Source organism: Syngnathus leptorhynchus, chromosome 19 (genome assembly GCF_054491065.1).
Source record: "Syngnathus leptorhynchus isolate UIUO chromosome 19, UIUO_Slep, whole genome shotgun sequence".
NCBI lineage: Eukaryota > Metazoa > Chordata > Actinopteri > Syngnathiformes > Syngnathidae > Syngnathus > Syngnathus leptorhynchus.
In genome coordinates this window covers 3,693,071-3,711,383 of record NC_141213.1, presented here as the reverse complement: position 1 = coordinate 3,711,383, position 18,313 = coordinate 3,693,071, and the positions used below count along the sequence as shown (strand labels likewise).

The following is an 18,313-nucleotide window of genomic DNA, read 5'->3' as shown; positions in this document are numbered from 1 at the left end:
TTCATGAAGTCGTAAAAGTAATCTAGAGTTTAATTGACGTCACCAACTATCGCTAAAACATGAGCATTATCCACCGTAAAGGCAGGTTGGCCTTACAGTGAGCCTTTAATGACCGACATATAACTGCAGGTTGAGGATTATACTTTATATTTAATCACTGCGGGAAAGACAAGTGGTTCTAGGGTGTCATTTCTCACTATGACATTTACAGACCATCACGGGAAAAAAGAATAGCCAGTCACACGGGAGGTCCCCTGTTGGTAGGGTTAACAGGCGCACTCCTTAGGATGCCCTGCAGTTTTGAAACAAAAGTATGCTGTAATCAAAATACTCGGTTCCCTTTAATACAACACCTCCTCTTTGAGACCAAGCCAGATTTCAAGACCTATGGCTCCAGGATGATCAGTGATGACATCATGGTCCCATTACAAGAGACAAATAAGTCTGTGTGTTGTCATTACTGGGTTGTGACCGGCTAAGAGCATTTTTACAGGCACTCTGTCTGTCTGCTGGCCTCTACGAGGTTTTATTAGGTCTCACGGGGAGCACAAACAGGTTTAGCTCAGGTGACCGAACAAAGAAGACCACTTGTCGAATTCTGCATGAAGGACACTTTGGCAAAATCAATGCCCTGTAAAGGGCTTTTATAAAATGCAAACAAATAGAGAAGCCTTTTGTATGATCTTGTTTATTTTCTGGTGACATGGCAAAAATTTAATGGCAACATTTAATAACATTTTCACTCTTGTTGAAAACATAAACGCTATTTTATAAGAAGAAATTCACTCGGCCAAAAGAGAAACATGATTCATGTTTTGTGTCACTGTTAATTGACACAAGCCTCTAATCTCACAAAAGTATTTTTGATCATCTTTTCAAATTCTGAGAACAAGACCACGATCCATGCTGCCCAACCTTTTGACTTGTTTAGATTTCAAAACGTCCCCAAAGGTATTAATGTCACCGAAAATTCATTGGTTCCATCTGTGAACTCTAACCCTAACAAAATATGCAAACACTCCATTTGTGTTGTTTGGGAATAAAACTGTCATGCAGACGCAAACATATGATAGAAAGAAATCATCCCTCTATAATATCTCCATATAAATATGGACGCTGCTTTTATAAACAGAGAAAACTATTGTGTTATGTCTACACACTCTCACCAAATCGGTGGGTGAGGGAAATTCAATTACGTGCCCAGTACACACTGGCTGAGCTATTAATTAGAATGGGCTTTGAACTTCATGATACAGTTGCACCCCAGAGATACGGTTCAGAAAATTGTGTCCGGGACACCGTGCGGAATCAGGGACCACTGGATGCTAATGACTTTTGGACAACAGCGTAAATCATCGGGGATATATTATCGTTGAAGAATTAGCAATTAGCATTAATTGTCAAGAATTTTAAAGGTCACTCACCCATTGAGAAAGGTCAGTTAACTTTAACATGATGAGTTGACTTCAATATAATTAAACTTTCTCGTCATGCTGCTGAGACACAACAGAAATATTACGACTGATAAACAGGCTAGCGATATTATATTGAAAAGCATTTTAATGGCAATAGGCAACATTCATGACTCCCACGATAAAACTCCTTGATAGCACTAACTCACATTGTCCCCGGTTGACCTAAAACCTCGGAGCACATATTTTTTTTTTAAAAAGGTTTAATGTCATCTGTGACACACTCGGGTCATGCGTTACAATACAGCAGCTGCGCGTGTGTGTGTTCCCACTGAGCATAACTAAAGATAGAAATGAGAAAAAGGTAAGAAAGATGGCGTGGGAGTCATGTGTCGGGTACTGTGCATCTCCATCAATTTCCTCACCTGATCTCTTTCTGGCAAGAGCTGTAAGGGATGGCCTGTTTGCAAGATGAAAGCGACGATTCTATGCTGGCCGAGCGGACCAGTTATTAGTTTATGAAATTGGGTTATCCATCATGTGAAAAGCCGAATGTGACCTCAAAGTCAACAAACAGGCAAAGTACATAATGTGTGTGACTCCTAATGGACTACTTTGATTTTGACGGACACAATAGGCGGTTTGGAAGATCACTGAATGCAAATCATATTTGTCAGATATAAATAGTCCAAAATAAAACTTTTCTCTTTTTTCTTTTATTTTGATAACCTGTCTCAAAGAGAGAATGAGTCAAGGTGTCAAACCTTGCTAGCCTCCAGAATAGCGACGGCTGTTGGGTTATCTAACCGTTTGCAGCTGCTGATTACCAGAAGTTGATCAGCAAAGCAGGTTTCAATAGCCGTAGGGTTCGTTTCAAGCTTTTCCCATCTCCGTTTTGCATATTTCTGCGCAGAAGAACCCATGCTCACAGCCAAACACCCTTCTCCCTCTCTTTCATCATCTTGTGAAAATGCATTAGGTATTACTTGCATGTCTTCCAGGCTTTTCATTTGAAGTATTGATAAAACACATACTGTACATGCAAGCTTAATCAGCTTGATCCACTTGATGTTGAGTTGAAGGAGAGGTGGGTCTATATAGTCCCACCCCACCCCACTCCCACAACCTGCTTTGTTGGTCTGCTTGCAGGCTGTTTGCTTTCTTAAATGAACGTAATGGTACAAACGGAGGATAAATTGCTTTCTGCGTGCTCCATCTCATCACATCTATCCCACAGGGGCTTCTCTCTGAAGCGGGAGAGTAGGGTGGGAGGAAAAATGAGAACAGAGCATGAAAATAATTCACTTGCTTTGCCTTGGAGATACACGTTGCTATCTGTGTAGAAACCATGTGATAAGTTTGATGTACATTTCCTACATTAGTTCCTCCTGTGCTATCATCAGAGTACAGAGACCGTATTTTCAGGCATATAAGGTGCATTAGTGCACAGTAAGGGAAACAAACAGCAAATGAGTGAAATATTATTCACTGCCAAATCCCAATTCAATCATCCGTTGTTGATTACTATTGTTTTGCTGTTGGTTTGTATTAGTGTAAATAGTTTAACAAACCCAGAAAGCTCTAAACGAACTTGATCACAAATGAGATCTGAAACTGAGATTGTATATCCCAGCAAACCAAAAAGTTGAGGAAAAAAATGTGCAAATATTTGCCAGAACTTAATAAAGGGTTAGTTTCTACTACTATTAAAATATAGCGGATGTCTTATTAAGGAAAAGTGTTTCAATACGCTTCTCATGTTTACCCCCTTGGGAAGCAACACGAAGTTATTAGTAACTTATGAGCTGTTATTTAAGTCACACACAGAGGCCTGGGTCGTAAAAGATTAATTTGTTTACCAATAAATTATTGAGAGGTAGAATTTAATCAAAGCTACAGATGTTGCCGTCAAAAAGGACTGTTAATCTTCTTTTGATTGCGAAATAATAAATTACTAACAATAAAAATCACAGAGACGGACGGCTTGCTGATTGCAGACTTAATTAACTAACTAAGGATGAGAAAGAAAACAAAATTGTTGACTTCATAATGGCCCAGCAAGCAACTGATTGAGGCAGAACATCACGAATCACTATAATTTAGCCGCATTAGTGGTCCGGTTAGACCAGATGCGGACCTGCAGGCTGCTAGCTAGCATAAGACAGATGTGCCTTGTTTACTTTGGACACGTGTACTAATGTTTACGGATGACGGGAAAAGACATATATTGAATATTTAAGTTTTTGGGGGTTTTTTTTCAGTTGGGAACAAATACTCCAAATCCAAACTATCTTCCAGGGGGGATATCCATACTTAATATGTCCTTCAAAAATGGAAAGTCTGTTCTTTTATCCTCTTCGGAAAATGCATTAACAACCTCGTGATCAAATTTCAAGGCCATGCAAGTGAAGGTTTCGACTTTATAGAGTGGCTCTTGAAAAAGAAGAAAAAGAAAAGTGTTATTTAAGTGTCGATCTTTGGGTTCTCGCGCTCTCATCCTCCTGCCTGCTCGGCTCTCTGGAGCGTCTGAGTTTCACAGAACTTCAAAAGCTCTGCTGAGCTCGATCGGCTACTTTTTTTTCCCTCCTGCCTGCCCCACTGCTTCCTTCTACCACTGCAGCAGAGGCTCTCTCTCCTGATGGGTAATGGGAGCAGCAGTCAATCAAATAACACTTTCAAAAGGTGATGCTTTGTTTCATGCCCGCCTCTCACAAATCCCTCGGAGGCTGGCACCTGTCAGGCCGTCGTGCTCAAATGCACCATCCAGTACCAGTTACCCAAACCCCGGGGTCCCTTGGCAGATGGAGGAGTTAACTCAGATGCCTGTCTAGAAATGAGGTCATTCCATTTTGCTCGAATGACCCCGTTTTCATAAACAAGGTGTAGCAAAACTTAAAAACATCATCATGCTGTGACGTTTAGAGTAAAATTTGATAACTGTGCAATATAAAATTCAGATAAAACTTGACACAAAGAATGAACTTTTATTGGGCTCTCTTGCTTTTATTACGCGATCTAATTGTCTAAACATGGCTGGTCTTGTCAGCTTTAATAACAGAGGGGGTGCTAATAAATTGTCAGCAACAGTAAAACCTAATAGGGCAGACTGAGCATGATTCCGTGGTCTTCCTATCGCTAAGAGTTTATATATGACAAGGTCTGACTCATTCCATCTTTACAGTCATTGTGACCTTCCCATCAGTGCACCATTACCAAAGGTCTATTAGACAAAAACGTGTACATCGAGTTATTTATCCCGCCTCGTCTTATGATCTAAAGAGGTTAAACAAGTGGGCAGCTTAGAAACTGAATCATGGGTGAATGATTTTATAATGACATTAAACCAATGTACATTTGTAAGACACTAAAGAGCAGCGACTTGCAAAACAACGATAAACAGTAACGGGCAATTGGAGCCATGTGGACCTAATTTCGTCAACCATGGGTCTGGTAAGTGTCTCTAATTAGTTAAATGGACCAAGGAGAAAATCCTCCGCCTTAAATGAAGCTGCAATGACAATTCACGAGCCAATGACGGTCATCTTACTTTCTCCAAATAATTAATAAACAACTTTGACAAACTCAACCATCTCTGCGGCCCCCATCCATCATCTAACTTGCTCATTCCTGACAAGACAGTCAAACAAGAAGACATAAATACAGCATAGACAAAAAGATAGCATGTGATCTCTAATTGGGTCTTTTGCAAATACAATTCCACATTGTGCCATGCATGGCTGAGGTTCTGATCCCCCAATAAACCCATGGAAATTAAACGTCACACAAAACTACAAAAATAGGAGAGCAGGAGCCCAATACCCTACAAGGCAAGTTCTTTTTGAGTTATTTTCTTTAATAAACCAATTACTCTCAGAGACGATGTAATAACTAGTGTAATGCATTTGGATTTCAATTCAAAAACATTTGTAAAAGAGAGGGAAAAAAGGAAAGAAAAACATTAGCCAGATGGTCAGAGGGAATTAATAATAATAAATGTAATCGGAAGACGCTAAACACAATTAGACTCCTCTCAGGGAAAGAACTAAATGTTTTCCTGAGAAAAGCCTCGGACTGTTTTTGAGAGAATACTGCATCGCTGGAGCTTAAATTGATATTTAATAGAATCATATCCATCGCTGTCAAAAAAATCTTTATTTTTGGCAGTGTAAAAACTGGCTTTAGGGGAAAAAGATATTTCCGATAGATAGCTGTAAGATAGTGATTCTGTCCTGAGGTTACAGACTGTCTGCCTATCTACCTGAACTGGAACATGTATTGAACTAGTTATCAGTTTGGCCAGATAATCGTGTCATTTCTGCTGTAATTGACTTTCTACAGGATATAGGAAGGGGGAAATAGATGGTGAACGGATGGAGGATGATCATTGAACAACATTATTAAATACACATACTGTGGAGCCGTTATCTCCTGGTGACACACACGTACATGCACACTCACACACACCCAACTCACCAAACTAAGAGCAACTAAGAGATGAGTTCATCTTGAGTCACATCTTGCACTCGCAATTCTTTAAACACTAAGAGTAATCTGCTAGTTGTCAAGTATGGAATATTGTTTTCCGTGACAAGTAAAATGAGCAAACCAAACACAGCTTATATGTCATTGATGAGGTGTAAATAAAGTAAATGGAGTCAGAAACATTTCAAGCTCCATAATCACTTTGTGACTTACCCGTCTGAAGATGCAGGGCGTCCATTGCGGGGCTTGTTGACCTGAGCATAGAGCGCCTCTAGAGGTGGGTTGTTGTTTGGAAGACTGGCGGAAGAAGGAGGGTTCTGGGGGCTCAAAGGAAGATGGTACTGGTGTTGGCTGCCGTAAGGATCAAGGCTGGTGCTGTCCGCCGACGAGTCCCAAGACCCGATGCCGGCGTAGGTGTGCTCTTCATCTGAGCTCAACGCGGAGGGGCCGATGATATCTTGAATTTCAGCATATTCACGTTCTTTTGCTTGCTTCTCCCTGAGCTCGCGCATCTTGGCCTGTATTCTAGAATGAACAAAGTAATTATTTGAATTTTTTTTTGTTGTTGTTGTGAGGACAATGAGGAGTGCTAGAGGGAATTTAACAGCAGCCACCCGACTGCTCACCGTTTCCAGATGTTGCATCCGTGTCGTGGGGTCGCACAACAAGCATGCTACCTCCCACAGGCGTAACACATCCCTACTACCTTAGGTCACAAACGACCTCTGACATCCACCGCCCCGCCTCCCCCCACGCCTGCTCGCAGATGATTGACACGTTTGAAACAGCCCTTGAATCCCCTCCAGCCTTTTTCGGTCCTCAGTGTCTTTATTTTAATAACAGTAATCATATTTCAAACAATCCCCATTTTTCAGCGACGGATTAACCCAATTCCCACGTCCGACTCATAGACATCCTTATTTATTTCCAGCCATCCCAAATCCCATTTGCTGAGCATTATCTACAGAATTACATTTTGATGGAGGCCTGATGTGAAGTTGCATGATATGTAGTCATCGGTCGTGCATTAACATGCCTGTCCTTTTGTTTTTTGCATGACTACAGTGCAGGTACAATGTGGAAGTCATTAACAGCATAGTCGTGCCACCAGGTCAGGGACACTATGAAGGGACAGAACATAAGTCTCATAGCTCGGGAAAAAGAAAAAAACAATTCCCCAAATCCCTTCCACCTACCATCTGGCTGAAGCGATGTCTGATCTCTGCTAGGAAGGACTAGAAAATAGTGTTAGCAGAGGTTCACGGAAGTCCGCTGAGATTCAATCCTCAACCCTCTGGCGTTTTATGAGCTAACCAGATTCATAAAAATGACAATGTTGACATTTGTAATGAGATAATGGCCCTTGCCTGGCCCGATGTCGCAAAGCACAGAGACCTTCCTGCAGGGTATGTATTTCTATTTCTTTAATATGAACTAATAAACATGGCATATATACCATTTTATTTTCATTTACTGTCAATATTATTGCAGCAGATTTTTTTCCAACACACATAAAAAGCTTTTCAGCTTTTATTGGCAAGAAGAGAGAGCCTAAACAATATATATGTGCTGTGTAATTGTGTAACGAAAAAGCAAAAACTTAACGCTTTGGACTGCTCACAAAAAGTCAGTAGTTGACTTGCACCACAATAAACTATGTATATAATTTAACTTCTACTGTTCTAGGACACTTTTCTTGACAGAAAAGAAAAAAAAAGGGTTAAACCGTGTCAGTTCACGCAGTCTTTCCATTGTCAATGTTACTTGAGCCAAAAATAACCAACAGACTTTTGTCAATGTTTAATCAACCCAATAGGAGTCAGGCAGGGGACAGAAGATGACCTACTCCTTCGGTACTTTATTTATTTTCAAGTCAACACTCTTAGAAGTTTGAAAGACTGCCTTTTCAGTATGCATTGTTACCGCAGTGGATGAAAAAAAAAAAAACAGAAGGCTGTTGCTCTGACTTTCTCATCCGCACTGAATAGATTTTTCTTTTCACTGCACCCTCATCAAAACACGTTCTATTGTTGTGAAGAGCAGATGGAGGGCGGGTATGTATATCTGAATTCAATCAAAGTGCGGCAAATGACTCCTTGCAGCTGTCTGTGCAGAATTACAAACTCCCAGATAGCCCATCTTTTTCTGTTGACACTTGGCCCATAATAGCATAATGCAATCATAAGAGATAATTGTTCAGGTTTCAGGGTGTTCATTTACAGGGGAGATAATCGTATTAACTTGCCTTAGGTATCAAAATCATTATAATTGTAATCACAAAAATAATTACAATGGTAATCACACTTTCCCATCAGACAGTTCACGCTTCCTTTGAACTTATGGAACTTAGACTCAAATGGGATACAAAAATAATGATGTGGCACGAGAAATTACGAGAATAATAACACTGGGGCCACTATGCACACCGATTCTTAGTGCGATAGGGATTTCCCAATTGCACAAGGCAATAGTGTGCCTTTAAGCAAATTGCTTTCTTAATCTTCACCACAGGTGAGAGGAGTTGTTTTGCAAACTATTGGTTATTTGTTGGATAAAGGATTGCAAGAAAAGATTACCTGCTGGTCAGGTTATTTTTTGCCCAGAAGACAAACCACAAATTAAAAGAAAGGTGTCACTGCCGGAGAAAATGGAAAACAAAAGAAAAGCTTGCTCTTTGGTGGTCTGCGGGGAACAAGGGACGAGGAGAGGCACAGTGAAGTGCTGGCCACTGATTAGAAGCCAAGCGGAGCCAAGCTGATAAGAGAGAATGGACATCATAATCTGCTGCCACAGAGAAAGACAGAGAATGTAGCTCTCTTCAGGCAGAAAATGAAGAGAGAGCATTGTCAACTTGTCGTTTACGTGGCCCCACTTTGCCCGGAAAAATAGATTCAGGGCTAACATGTGCAAGAGATAAGTCAGAGACTGATAGAGGCTCCAACAACACCACACATGCTCTCTTTCTTTCTTTTTACCCCTCCACCCCCAAGGCCTTAACAGGGAAGCGGATGACAGAAAAGAATTGTTCGTCCAATCAGAATGCGTGTTGTCTCCACAGTCTTGTTAATAGGAACCAATCAGATAAGCGTGTCCACTAGCATAAAAGAAGCCAGAGTGACGGCTGCCGGTACTGGAGCGAACAGATATAGATCGGGCTAAACCCCCACAGGCGCAAGTCCTGCCTTGATGAGACTCCAAAGAGTTAATAAGCTCCACTAGCAAGTGTGCCAGAAATGTAGAAAAACAAAATACTACTGATGGTCAGCTTTTATCGAGTCAAACAGATTGCAAACCTTTTAGATGATTTCACCACCATTCATTTAAAAGTGGTTGGGAAAATACAATACAAGCCTTGGGGGAAACCTTTCGCGCTCATGTTGAATTAATCAATCAGAGGTTGGAATCCATTCCGTTACCCCTGAATCATAATTCTTCATCTTAGCAAGCATATGAAGTCACAATCATTGGGACTCACTCACCTGGTTGACTGGTCTTTGGAACACACCGAAGTTCATTTCCAAAGTGTCAACTCAATTTAATCACTGACGATAAATCTGAATTAGAGCTGCGAGTCTACCCGGGGTCGCACTGACCCCAGCAAGTGCGATCTGGAATCACACGCAATAAAAAAAAAAAGTCGAAATCTATACATATAGATGTATACTTTTTTTTGTATATGAAAATATAGTCTGTAAACATGTAGCAAATTTCTTGGCCCAGCTGAACCTGAATTCTTTCAATCTGGACCCGGCATGATGGCAGGTGGGATTATTATTAGCCTCTGTGATTTCCCTCAGGATTCGCTTTCCACTAAGCGTAGGACAATCCGGGTTTGGCTGGGTGATAGGATTTGGGGGCAGGTACAAAAGAATGGAAGAATTGGGTGTGCCTGGTGCACAGGGAACCGGGACTGGAGCTCACGCATGCAGAACGGAGCGAGAATGAGAATGCGGTGCAAGACAAAGAAATGGTGACAGCAGTCAGGATTTAAATAGTGTGTGTCCGTTTTAGGGGTGGGAATTGCACTTATCTCGTGCGCTCGATGTGTCTGTGTTGATTTTGCCGCTTAGCATGACAGTCGTTTTGGGAGGTGCTCAAAGGAGATAGCCCTGGCTTCTTCTCCGAGGCCGACCAGTCTCCAGGGCACACTGAGGAAAATGTGTTGGGACCTCAGCCAGAAGGGGGTTGCGATGATGGCGGGGAGGACCTTTGCTGCATGTCTGAGCCAAATACCAGATAGAAAACTCCTAGGGTCTTTCTGAGCTAGGCCTCCAGATGTTTCATTCAGCAGAGAAGAGAGCCATTGTGAAGGTTGTGCATGTGTGAGTGCGTGTACAGCAGTATGCCGCATTTGACAGCCTTCCACCCTTCTCTTCATTTGTCGAAAAGAGAGAGTGATATGAAGCCCTATTGTTTCTATTCAATTAGCTGTTATTACCAGCGGCTGTTTGATCGGCGAGTTCATTTAGTCGATGGAGAACAATGAGGCAGCAAGCTGTCTTTTCATTCCGCCTGCATTAATATTGTTCCCCCCTGCTAGAGAATTCAACGGGGCTCATCCACAAGAGATGAGGCAAACCCTGCAAAATCCACCCCCCTCCCTCCTCTCCCTGCACACACCAATGTCAACTAACACAAAGGCAAAATGACTGAATATGAAGGGCCAGTAAGTTCACGAGTGATTAACAGTACCGGCGAGCTCCAGTGTGGGACAAATGTAGAGCCACACTGATTTTGCTGAAATAATAAGCACCATTCAGTCATGCCAAATCCACTGGGTAATGAGCAAGCGCCATTAGGTGAGCTCGTCTCAACAGCACAGGCAACACTAATACAGGAATAATGAATAAAACAATCATTTTTTCTGTTTATCTGTACACTGTCTATTTTTATTTCTCTTGGTGTGTTTTGTTCAGGAGAGATTTTCTGACCTCTCTTGTTCAAGCCTCATCCGCTGAGTCTCTTCCTCAGATGCTTGCACATCTTCAGCTTTGGATTTACTGGAGGCCCTCCTTTCCACTCCTGGCTGTTCGCTACTGCGGTGCTTTCCAAACCTAAGCGTAAAAAAGAAAAAAAAAAAAAAAACGTCAGCCAGCCACATTCAATTCTCTGATATTTCAGAGTCGCATGTCACTTCCTTTATCCAGAAAAAAAAAATCAGGTTAAACTGCTCGGAAAGGAAATTAAAGTGTCAAACTGTCATACTCTTCAGGTTCAGTGTGTACCAGGGGGAGACAGCTGAGAACAGTTTCCACTATTTGTTGGTCTCATTCATGTGAATACAATCAAAATGCACCATGTCATTAAAAAGAGAAATAAAAAGTGCACTGAAGTCCAGGCAATAAAAAATATTTTCAAAAGATAAAAATGGCATTCTGTGACCTTCCAGAGAATTGACAAACAATAAGAGCAGTGACAGTTGGAACAAACTAACGGGAAACCGGGACGGATGTGACTTGTACAGCAACGTTGCAAACTTTTACATTTTAATCACAGCAGTTACACACGAGTGGTGGTAAATCCACGACAGCTTTACAGTGAAGTGGGAATAAGCTGAGCCGATGATCGTAAATTCCTCAGGTCAGCCGAGCTTGGTGCTGAGAGGGTAAACGGCAGGAGGCCTGCAGGCTCAAAATGATGAGGAATGGGGAAATAGAAAAATGTTGTCCTCGTATATAGCATAGAAGCACAAACCCACCGCAATATAGAAAACTCTACAATCGGACGACATCGACATCATAACTCACAGCAATTCGCTTGTCGGCAGTGAAGCTATTTGACCGTTTTAAAACTGAAATGAAAGAAAAAAGGTTGAATTTGGGGCTGGGTAAGTATTCATGGACTGGGAGAACCCCCGTGCATAAATGTTTAGTATTCCATTTTTGCCAAACATCAGCGATCTAAAACTGACTCCTCCGTGGAAATAGCTGCTTGGGATCTCTGACTCTTTTAAAAACAGCTTCGGTCTGATGGACGATTTTGTGCTGGCGGCGAAGAGAGGTCAAGGTGATAATGTTTGGCATCTCATCCGCAGACCGCATGCATTACCTAATTAATTAATCAACAAATAGCTCCAGTATGTAAGAGTCAGTCATTTATCACCACTGCTATCTATCATCAATGCATGCAAGTTTATACCGTAACACCCCAAAAAAAAAAACCTCTCCTTTCAATTCATCCTCTGAATCAACAACAGTGCACTGGGCGATTTGTGAGTGTCAAACATATTGACATTTTAGACAGAACCAGGGCATCAGCAGCAATAAAATGAAAAGTTACCCCCTCTTTACTGGCAGCCTGAAACATCCAAGTGAAAGACAAGCACTCCATCCATCTTTCCACTCCCTATAACGCTTATCTTGTTCAGAGTAGTGGGGAAGCTGGAATCCATCCCAACTTAACTCCAGGCAGAAGGTAGACAATACCTTGAACCGGTCGTAACATTTAAATTTAATTTAGCCACACCTCAAAATCACTTCTGCAGCCTTTATGATGAAGTAAAACTACAGAAGAGCAATTTGGGTTAAACGGCGACAGCAGGAAAAACACAATTCAGTCATTTGGCTCTCTTTTTTTTCTTTTAACTGGCAAAGTAGCATTAATCATGCTGTATTGACAGAGAGGTTGACATGGCTTGATAATAACATATTGATTAGTAGCTGAAATACACAGTTTGAATGACAATGGTGTCTTCCAACCTGATAAAATAAGTGTGTATGTCCCACATACTGCTGTAACTTTTAAAACAAACTCTTCAAATCACAGATGAAGTTTAGTTATTTCATCTAGAGTGTTTTCACACTTGGCGTTTGCTTTGTGTGGTCCAAATAAATTGTGATGATGTGAAAAATGAAACTGGGGTTTGGTTTGTTTTCACATAGTACACATTCCAGACATGACAAAATGCTTCAAAACTAATTATGTGAAATTGTGGTGTCTTCTCTCACATGGCCACAAGAATGTAAACAGGATGGTGATGATTTGGTGTATGCAATAAAGCAGCAACAAAATGGAGCAAAAGGAATAATTCCTCTTGGATTATGCAGCATACAACATGCATGTGTCAATTTAAATGTGTGGAACCTATGACAGTTATCAGATGACCTTGAATAAAACTCATGTTAGATCTGCACGTTGTTACCATGGTTACCACTAGCAAGACTTCACAGAGCAAATTAAGGTGAGCATGATGTCCCTGTGATTTAATGAAAAAAAACATTGCGGCAAATTTTACATGACCTTGATGCAGTAATAATTTGAAGTAATAGTTTCGAGACAGGCTCAAAGAGATAAACTACATCATGAGAGCATATTTATAAGACGAATGCAAAAGTAACATCATTGAGTAGACTTGTTTGATAAATAATTGATAAAAAAAAGAAAAACATAAATAATAAACAAAAATAAACAGAATTTTTCAAGCCAAAGCGTTCACATTTAGCAAATGGGTTTCATTGGTAATTATATTTACAGTAGACCAAAAAAACAAGTCGCGCTCAGATCCTTAGTTTATCCATGTAAATAGACCATCACATCCCCATAAAGCTCTACTCTGCTCTTCTGCTTGTGACTAACTGGCCGTGCTACTGTTTAATGATCCGTTCTTAAGCATCTATCTCACTGAGGCAAGCAGCAGTCAACTGAAAGTGATGAATGAGTGCATGCGGGGTTCTTCTCCAAAAAAAAAACAAGAAAGATGGAGTGAAGAGCTCGCAACCCAACGTAAAGATAGCGACCGCGCAGCTGGATAACATGCGCATGTGATCAATGAGATAGCCAAGCGCTGAATGCAGATAGGCACGGAGAATATCCATGACCTGTAGGAGTCACCCGCAAGCTGCAACGATGTGTCATTCATCATCGCTTGGCCTGATAATGTCTGAATTGCCATCAAGCCTCATTTGGACTGTATGCAATCTTGCACGTGTCAGTCATATCAAATAGATTCAATGCTTTGATGGCTACTAATGTGATGAAACTCCAGGAATAAAGTAGGAGCGTTCAATTTAAGTGTCACGCCTCGCCAATATCTACCAACTGCGGCTCATAAAAGAAATGTACTTCAAATATAGTCAGTCACACATTTGGTAGATTTCTAAAGGGGGAGTTGCAGCAACCGAAGAAAAAAAAGAAAAGTCCTCCATAAATCACAAAGAAAAAATATTTTGAGAAAGGAACATGGAACTCAGAACGCATGAATAAATAGCATCCATCTACTGTATGTGAGTAAGTGACGAGAAGATAATTTCAAGGACGGTCATTTGGTTTCTGCTTGGCCAACCTGAAACTTAATCCGAATCTTCTAGGCTGGAGCTCCGACATGCATTTTGGGCATTTGTTGCTGTGAGGCTCGAAAGAAAAACTTCCATTTATATTTTCACCTTCAAATGACTATTAGAAAATAAACTCCATGGTCTGTTATTCTTGTCGTAGGAAAATGTGAATTGTTGTTTGACAAGACTTGGGACTAGTTTTCAGTTTTGGGCTAAATGTGTTCTGAAAACAGCAGGGTGATATATATGAAGGGGTGAGAATGGGATTCAGAATGTTTCATGCCGGGTGGGGAGGCAGTATGTAGCGCATCATGGAGGCATGAAATGTATTTATTCATGATTAAGCCTTGCACTAGCAGGAGCGAACACTGCAGGTGATATCTTCGACCGTTCCAAAACAAGCCAGTTGAGAAAATTTTGGACTTTGGAGGAGGATATTTGTGTGATTCTCAAAGAGCAAAAGTCATGAATATAAAAACAGATTAGCATGTCAACTCATATGATGATTACAAGAATTTATTTAAATGTTCAGTGTTCTTTGTAAAAATTGCAATGTCTGTTATTAAAAACACACGATAGTTATGTTACGCAACGTTTCGATTTGTATGAGGAGCAGTTGCACCCATCTGATTTTGTGTCACCATCTCAATGCACATACATCCACAATGAACGATTTGTGTTTTCTGTATTGTAAACAGCTTGCACAATCCAAAAAGATGAGGCCTCGCGTCGCCATAATTGCCTTTAATGTTTCTCATAAATCACAACAGTGTGTTGGGGTTGTTGTTTTGTTTAGGCTATGAGGAACATTTGAAATCCATGACACCCTCTGATTAAAGTCTCTCATTACAACACAAATAAACAATCCAGATGTATTCATACTTCAATTTGTTCAAGTGCGGGTGCACAGTAAACGGGCAAGGTTCTGAAGGACAATTTACATGGAAACACCTCGGAGGGAGGTTCGCGTGATGGAATTGGCTTCTGTATGTGCAAGCATAAAATCATACATGTGTATAGACAAAGACATTTGACTACAGTCGCGTTTAACCAACCTAGCGACATGCAGCCGCACAAAGATACAAGAATAGAGATGAGAATAGTAGCCAAGGGGGGACGGGGGGGAGGTGCTGTGGATTTTTAGTTGAGGAGCTGCAGTTGGCAGCTCAGTCCGTGACCCAGATACGGTGCGGCACACTGCATTCCTAATGGTCCATTTTGATCACTGACACTCTCGTTATCCACAAGCCGGCTGCTGCTGCTCATCACGGGCACGGAAAGTCGGGATTCGGCAGACACGGTATCCAAAATACAGTAGGCTTGGTTCTTTTGATGATGGCAACTGCGACTACCAGTGTATGACAGAGAGAGAGGGGGGGGATACCTGAGCACACTGTCGAGTGTAAAAAAAAAATAATAAAAAATGAACCAGTGGACGTTTCGGCATGATGGCCGCCATCAGCCTTGGGGCTGTCTAAGAATATTCCCAGGCTGAATTTTGGTCCCAATGTGTTTTCTAAAAACAAACTGAAGACGAATATACGAGTCAATAGCTGTTCTATTTCTAAGCTGCTCTGCTAAAAAAAAAAAAAAAAATGGCATTCAAGGGCATTTGTGTGTCTCGCAGACTGACTCTGAAATACAGGCATGGACACACACTGGTCTAAATGTTGCATTTGAGTCTGTCGAAGAGAGAAGACAGCAGAAGCACTGATCCGTGATATAAAGCCCGCCCTCCTCCTCACGCACCCTCCCCGGCATCCAGAGGGAGACGAGAGAGGTCTTTCTGTCAATGCTACGATGAATGTACAGGGCAGATGGGATGTGAGGAGGCGGGGAGGGATATGGATGTGCATATTGAAAAAGGAAAAAAAAAAAAAAACATGTGGGAGTGACAGTAATTGTGAGTAAAGTGAAGACAAGTGAACATCCCAACCAGGGTTTGATAAATAATCCTGGACACATTTCCGTCAACAATTTACTGATAACTGTCCAAAGATATTGTGACTGTCTCGTATTTTTTTACTCCAACAAACGACCTTCAGGGTTAAAATAATGTCAGAAAGGCGGAAAATTACGGCAAACACATCAAGACGTTGACAAGCTATACGCCTGCGTTTAATTAGGTGCCTTTGACGGAAATCAAAGATGTAATCCAACATCGATTGATATTCCCATTCTAATTCCAAAGCAATTTTCACGGCTTATTCTTTTTCTTACTCTCACCACAGTTATCCTCTTCCTCCCTATCTTATCGCATACATGTTGAGATGTACGCATCGGCAGGTGGGAAGCCATCGGAAGGGAAAGGTCATTTCAGCCAAAGGCCCCCGTTTTATTACATGCTAAGCCGCGTGGTTGGGTGAGCAGACTGGCAATGAGTTCGACAGTAGCGAGTGTGTCATCGCGGCGAAATAAATAGATTCTCTCATGCGCATTTTGACAACGGTGGTTTTGCTCGCGATCCCTTGGGTCTTGTATCATTAGTAGTCTAAGGCTGGGTGCACTACTCCACTTAATTTGAGCTCTTTAATAAGAGACCACGATGTCTCAGAAAGCGGGGCGGCGAACATCGCAGCTCGAGAGACATCTCTGGATCTTATTTCAGGTTGACAAGATTTCAGATTCAATTAAATGTGTCTTGCAGCAAGCACCGTCTCTCCTCACACACAAAAGCGGCCGCCCCCGTGCTTCAAGGTCTCCATTGCAGCGCCGTGTGATCATTCCAAACCTAATGACTGCGGGTTTGTCTCATGTAGGGCTCGTGGATGCCCGATTTGATTGGACAAAGGAATCGGCTCCTTAATCCGATCACTGAATGTCTCTGCTTACATTTAAACACAGAGAACTGAAAGTGGTGTCCAATTTGTTGAGGCCTGCTTCCAGGTTTGTAAAACAGCTAAAAGTTACGATGGACAAAATATTCATACATTGTTCATCATGGGAGCTTTAATTCAATAAAAAGGAACGTCCCTGTCCACTATTTTCCAGTTTAATGTGTATTTGCATGTGATGTAATTATAAGTGTTGCATTCCCACAGTTATTTTTCACATTTACTACACACATTATGATGAGCGAGGTGGCGCCAAAGAGGAACAATTATCATTTTTGCCCAGATTACACCGAGCAGATGTTACGGCCCACATGTGGAGGTGGCTAATTGCTGTCTTCAACTCAACCGCGCCAAAACACAATCAGCATATGTGAGGACGGCGCATGAGGGTGGAAAGTGGGATTTTTTTTTTTATCAAGCAGGCCGGTGGGATGGTCGTGTGCACGTATAAAAAGCCGCTAATGTGTGTTAATGATCAAACTGGCTTAGCATACATCTGCTGTTCCCGCCCACATGAGCAGAAAGATTCATATAGGCTAAAGACATGGAATGGCGCAGGAACAGGAACACACTAACCACTTCGTGTCATGCTACACATAAGCATGGCATCTGAATTGCTAACACACAACCCTCATAGCGTGCTTCCACGCTGCCTGAGAATAATAAACCCAAGCTTTCTGTGTATTTGTCCACGCCCTTCTCTCCAGCATGATGCTGGGTAGCCCTGAGTGGGAATTCATCTACTGGGAAGAGCAAGGCGAGGAGGTCCCCCGGGGTGATGGAGGGTGAGGAGGAAAAAGAAGATGGGGGCGCACGGCTGTCACCGCCAGCTCCGATGTCGGCTGATGGCTCAACGTCAGGCGCGGTACTTATCAGAGTGGCGATGAGGGCGGGGGGGGTTGAGGCAGGCGCGTGTGCGCCGTTGGCTTGGAGAATTGGTGAGGGTGATGCCAGATCCCATTAACATGTCTTTTCATCTACACACATGGGGAAACATGCCTCACACACACAGGATTCGCATCCTTCTTGAAAATGCACACTAACGTAAAAACGGGTGCGGGTTTACACGCAAAAAAAAAAAAAGGCTAAATTGCTGGGGAAGCTTTAATCCTTCCCTGTGGGCAGACAGTTTCATGATGTCGTGACTGTGCCGCTGTGAAAAGCTTGCTTCTTTTCTCATTCCCCTGTTCTTTTTTTCTTTTTATCCCTTCTTTCCCACTCTCCCTTGGTGCCCCAGTTCACTCCAGTGCACACGCTCCCAGTCTCCCCCCCTTAGCTCTGCCCTCCCCCCCACTCCTTCCTCACCCTTGCC

At 41.9% G+C, this 18,313-nt stretch overlaps 1 protein-coding gene across 4 annotated transcripts in view; it reads right to left on the bottom strand.

The window, feature by feature from the left end:
* Positions 1 to 18,313, bottom strand: part of LOC147041697 (partitioning defective 3 homolog) — a 126,125-nt gene that overhangs the window by 24,861 nt on the left and 82,951 nt on the right. For 2 of the 4 annotated variants that reach the window (XM_085938543.1, XM_085938544.1), the window contains exons 20-21: positions 10,826 to 10,948; positions 6,108 to 6,419 (exon numbers count right to left, since the gene is read on the bottom strand). In XM_085938543.1, coding sequence (XP_085794669.1) covers positions 6,108 to 6,419; positions 10,826 to 10,948 — 435 coding nt within the window. Of the gene's footprint in view, positions 1 to 1,512; positions 2,660 to 6,107; positions 6,420 to 10,825; positions 10,949 to 18,313 lie in introns of those variants that run through there. The other 2 variants (XM_085938546.1, XM_085938545.1) reach the window with 2 other exon arrangements.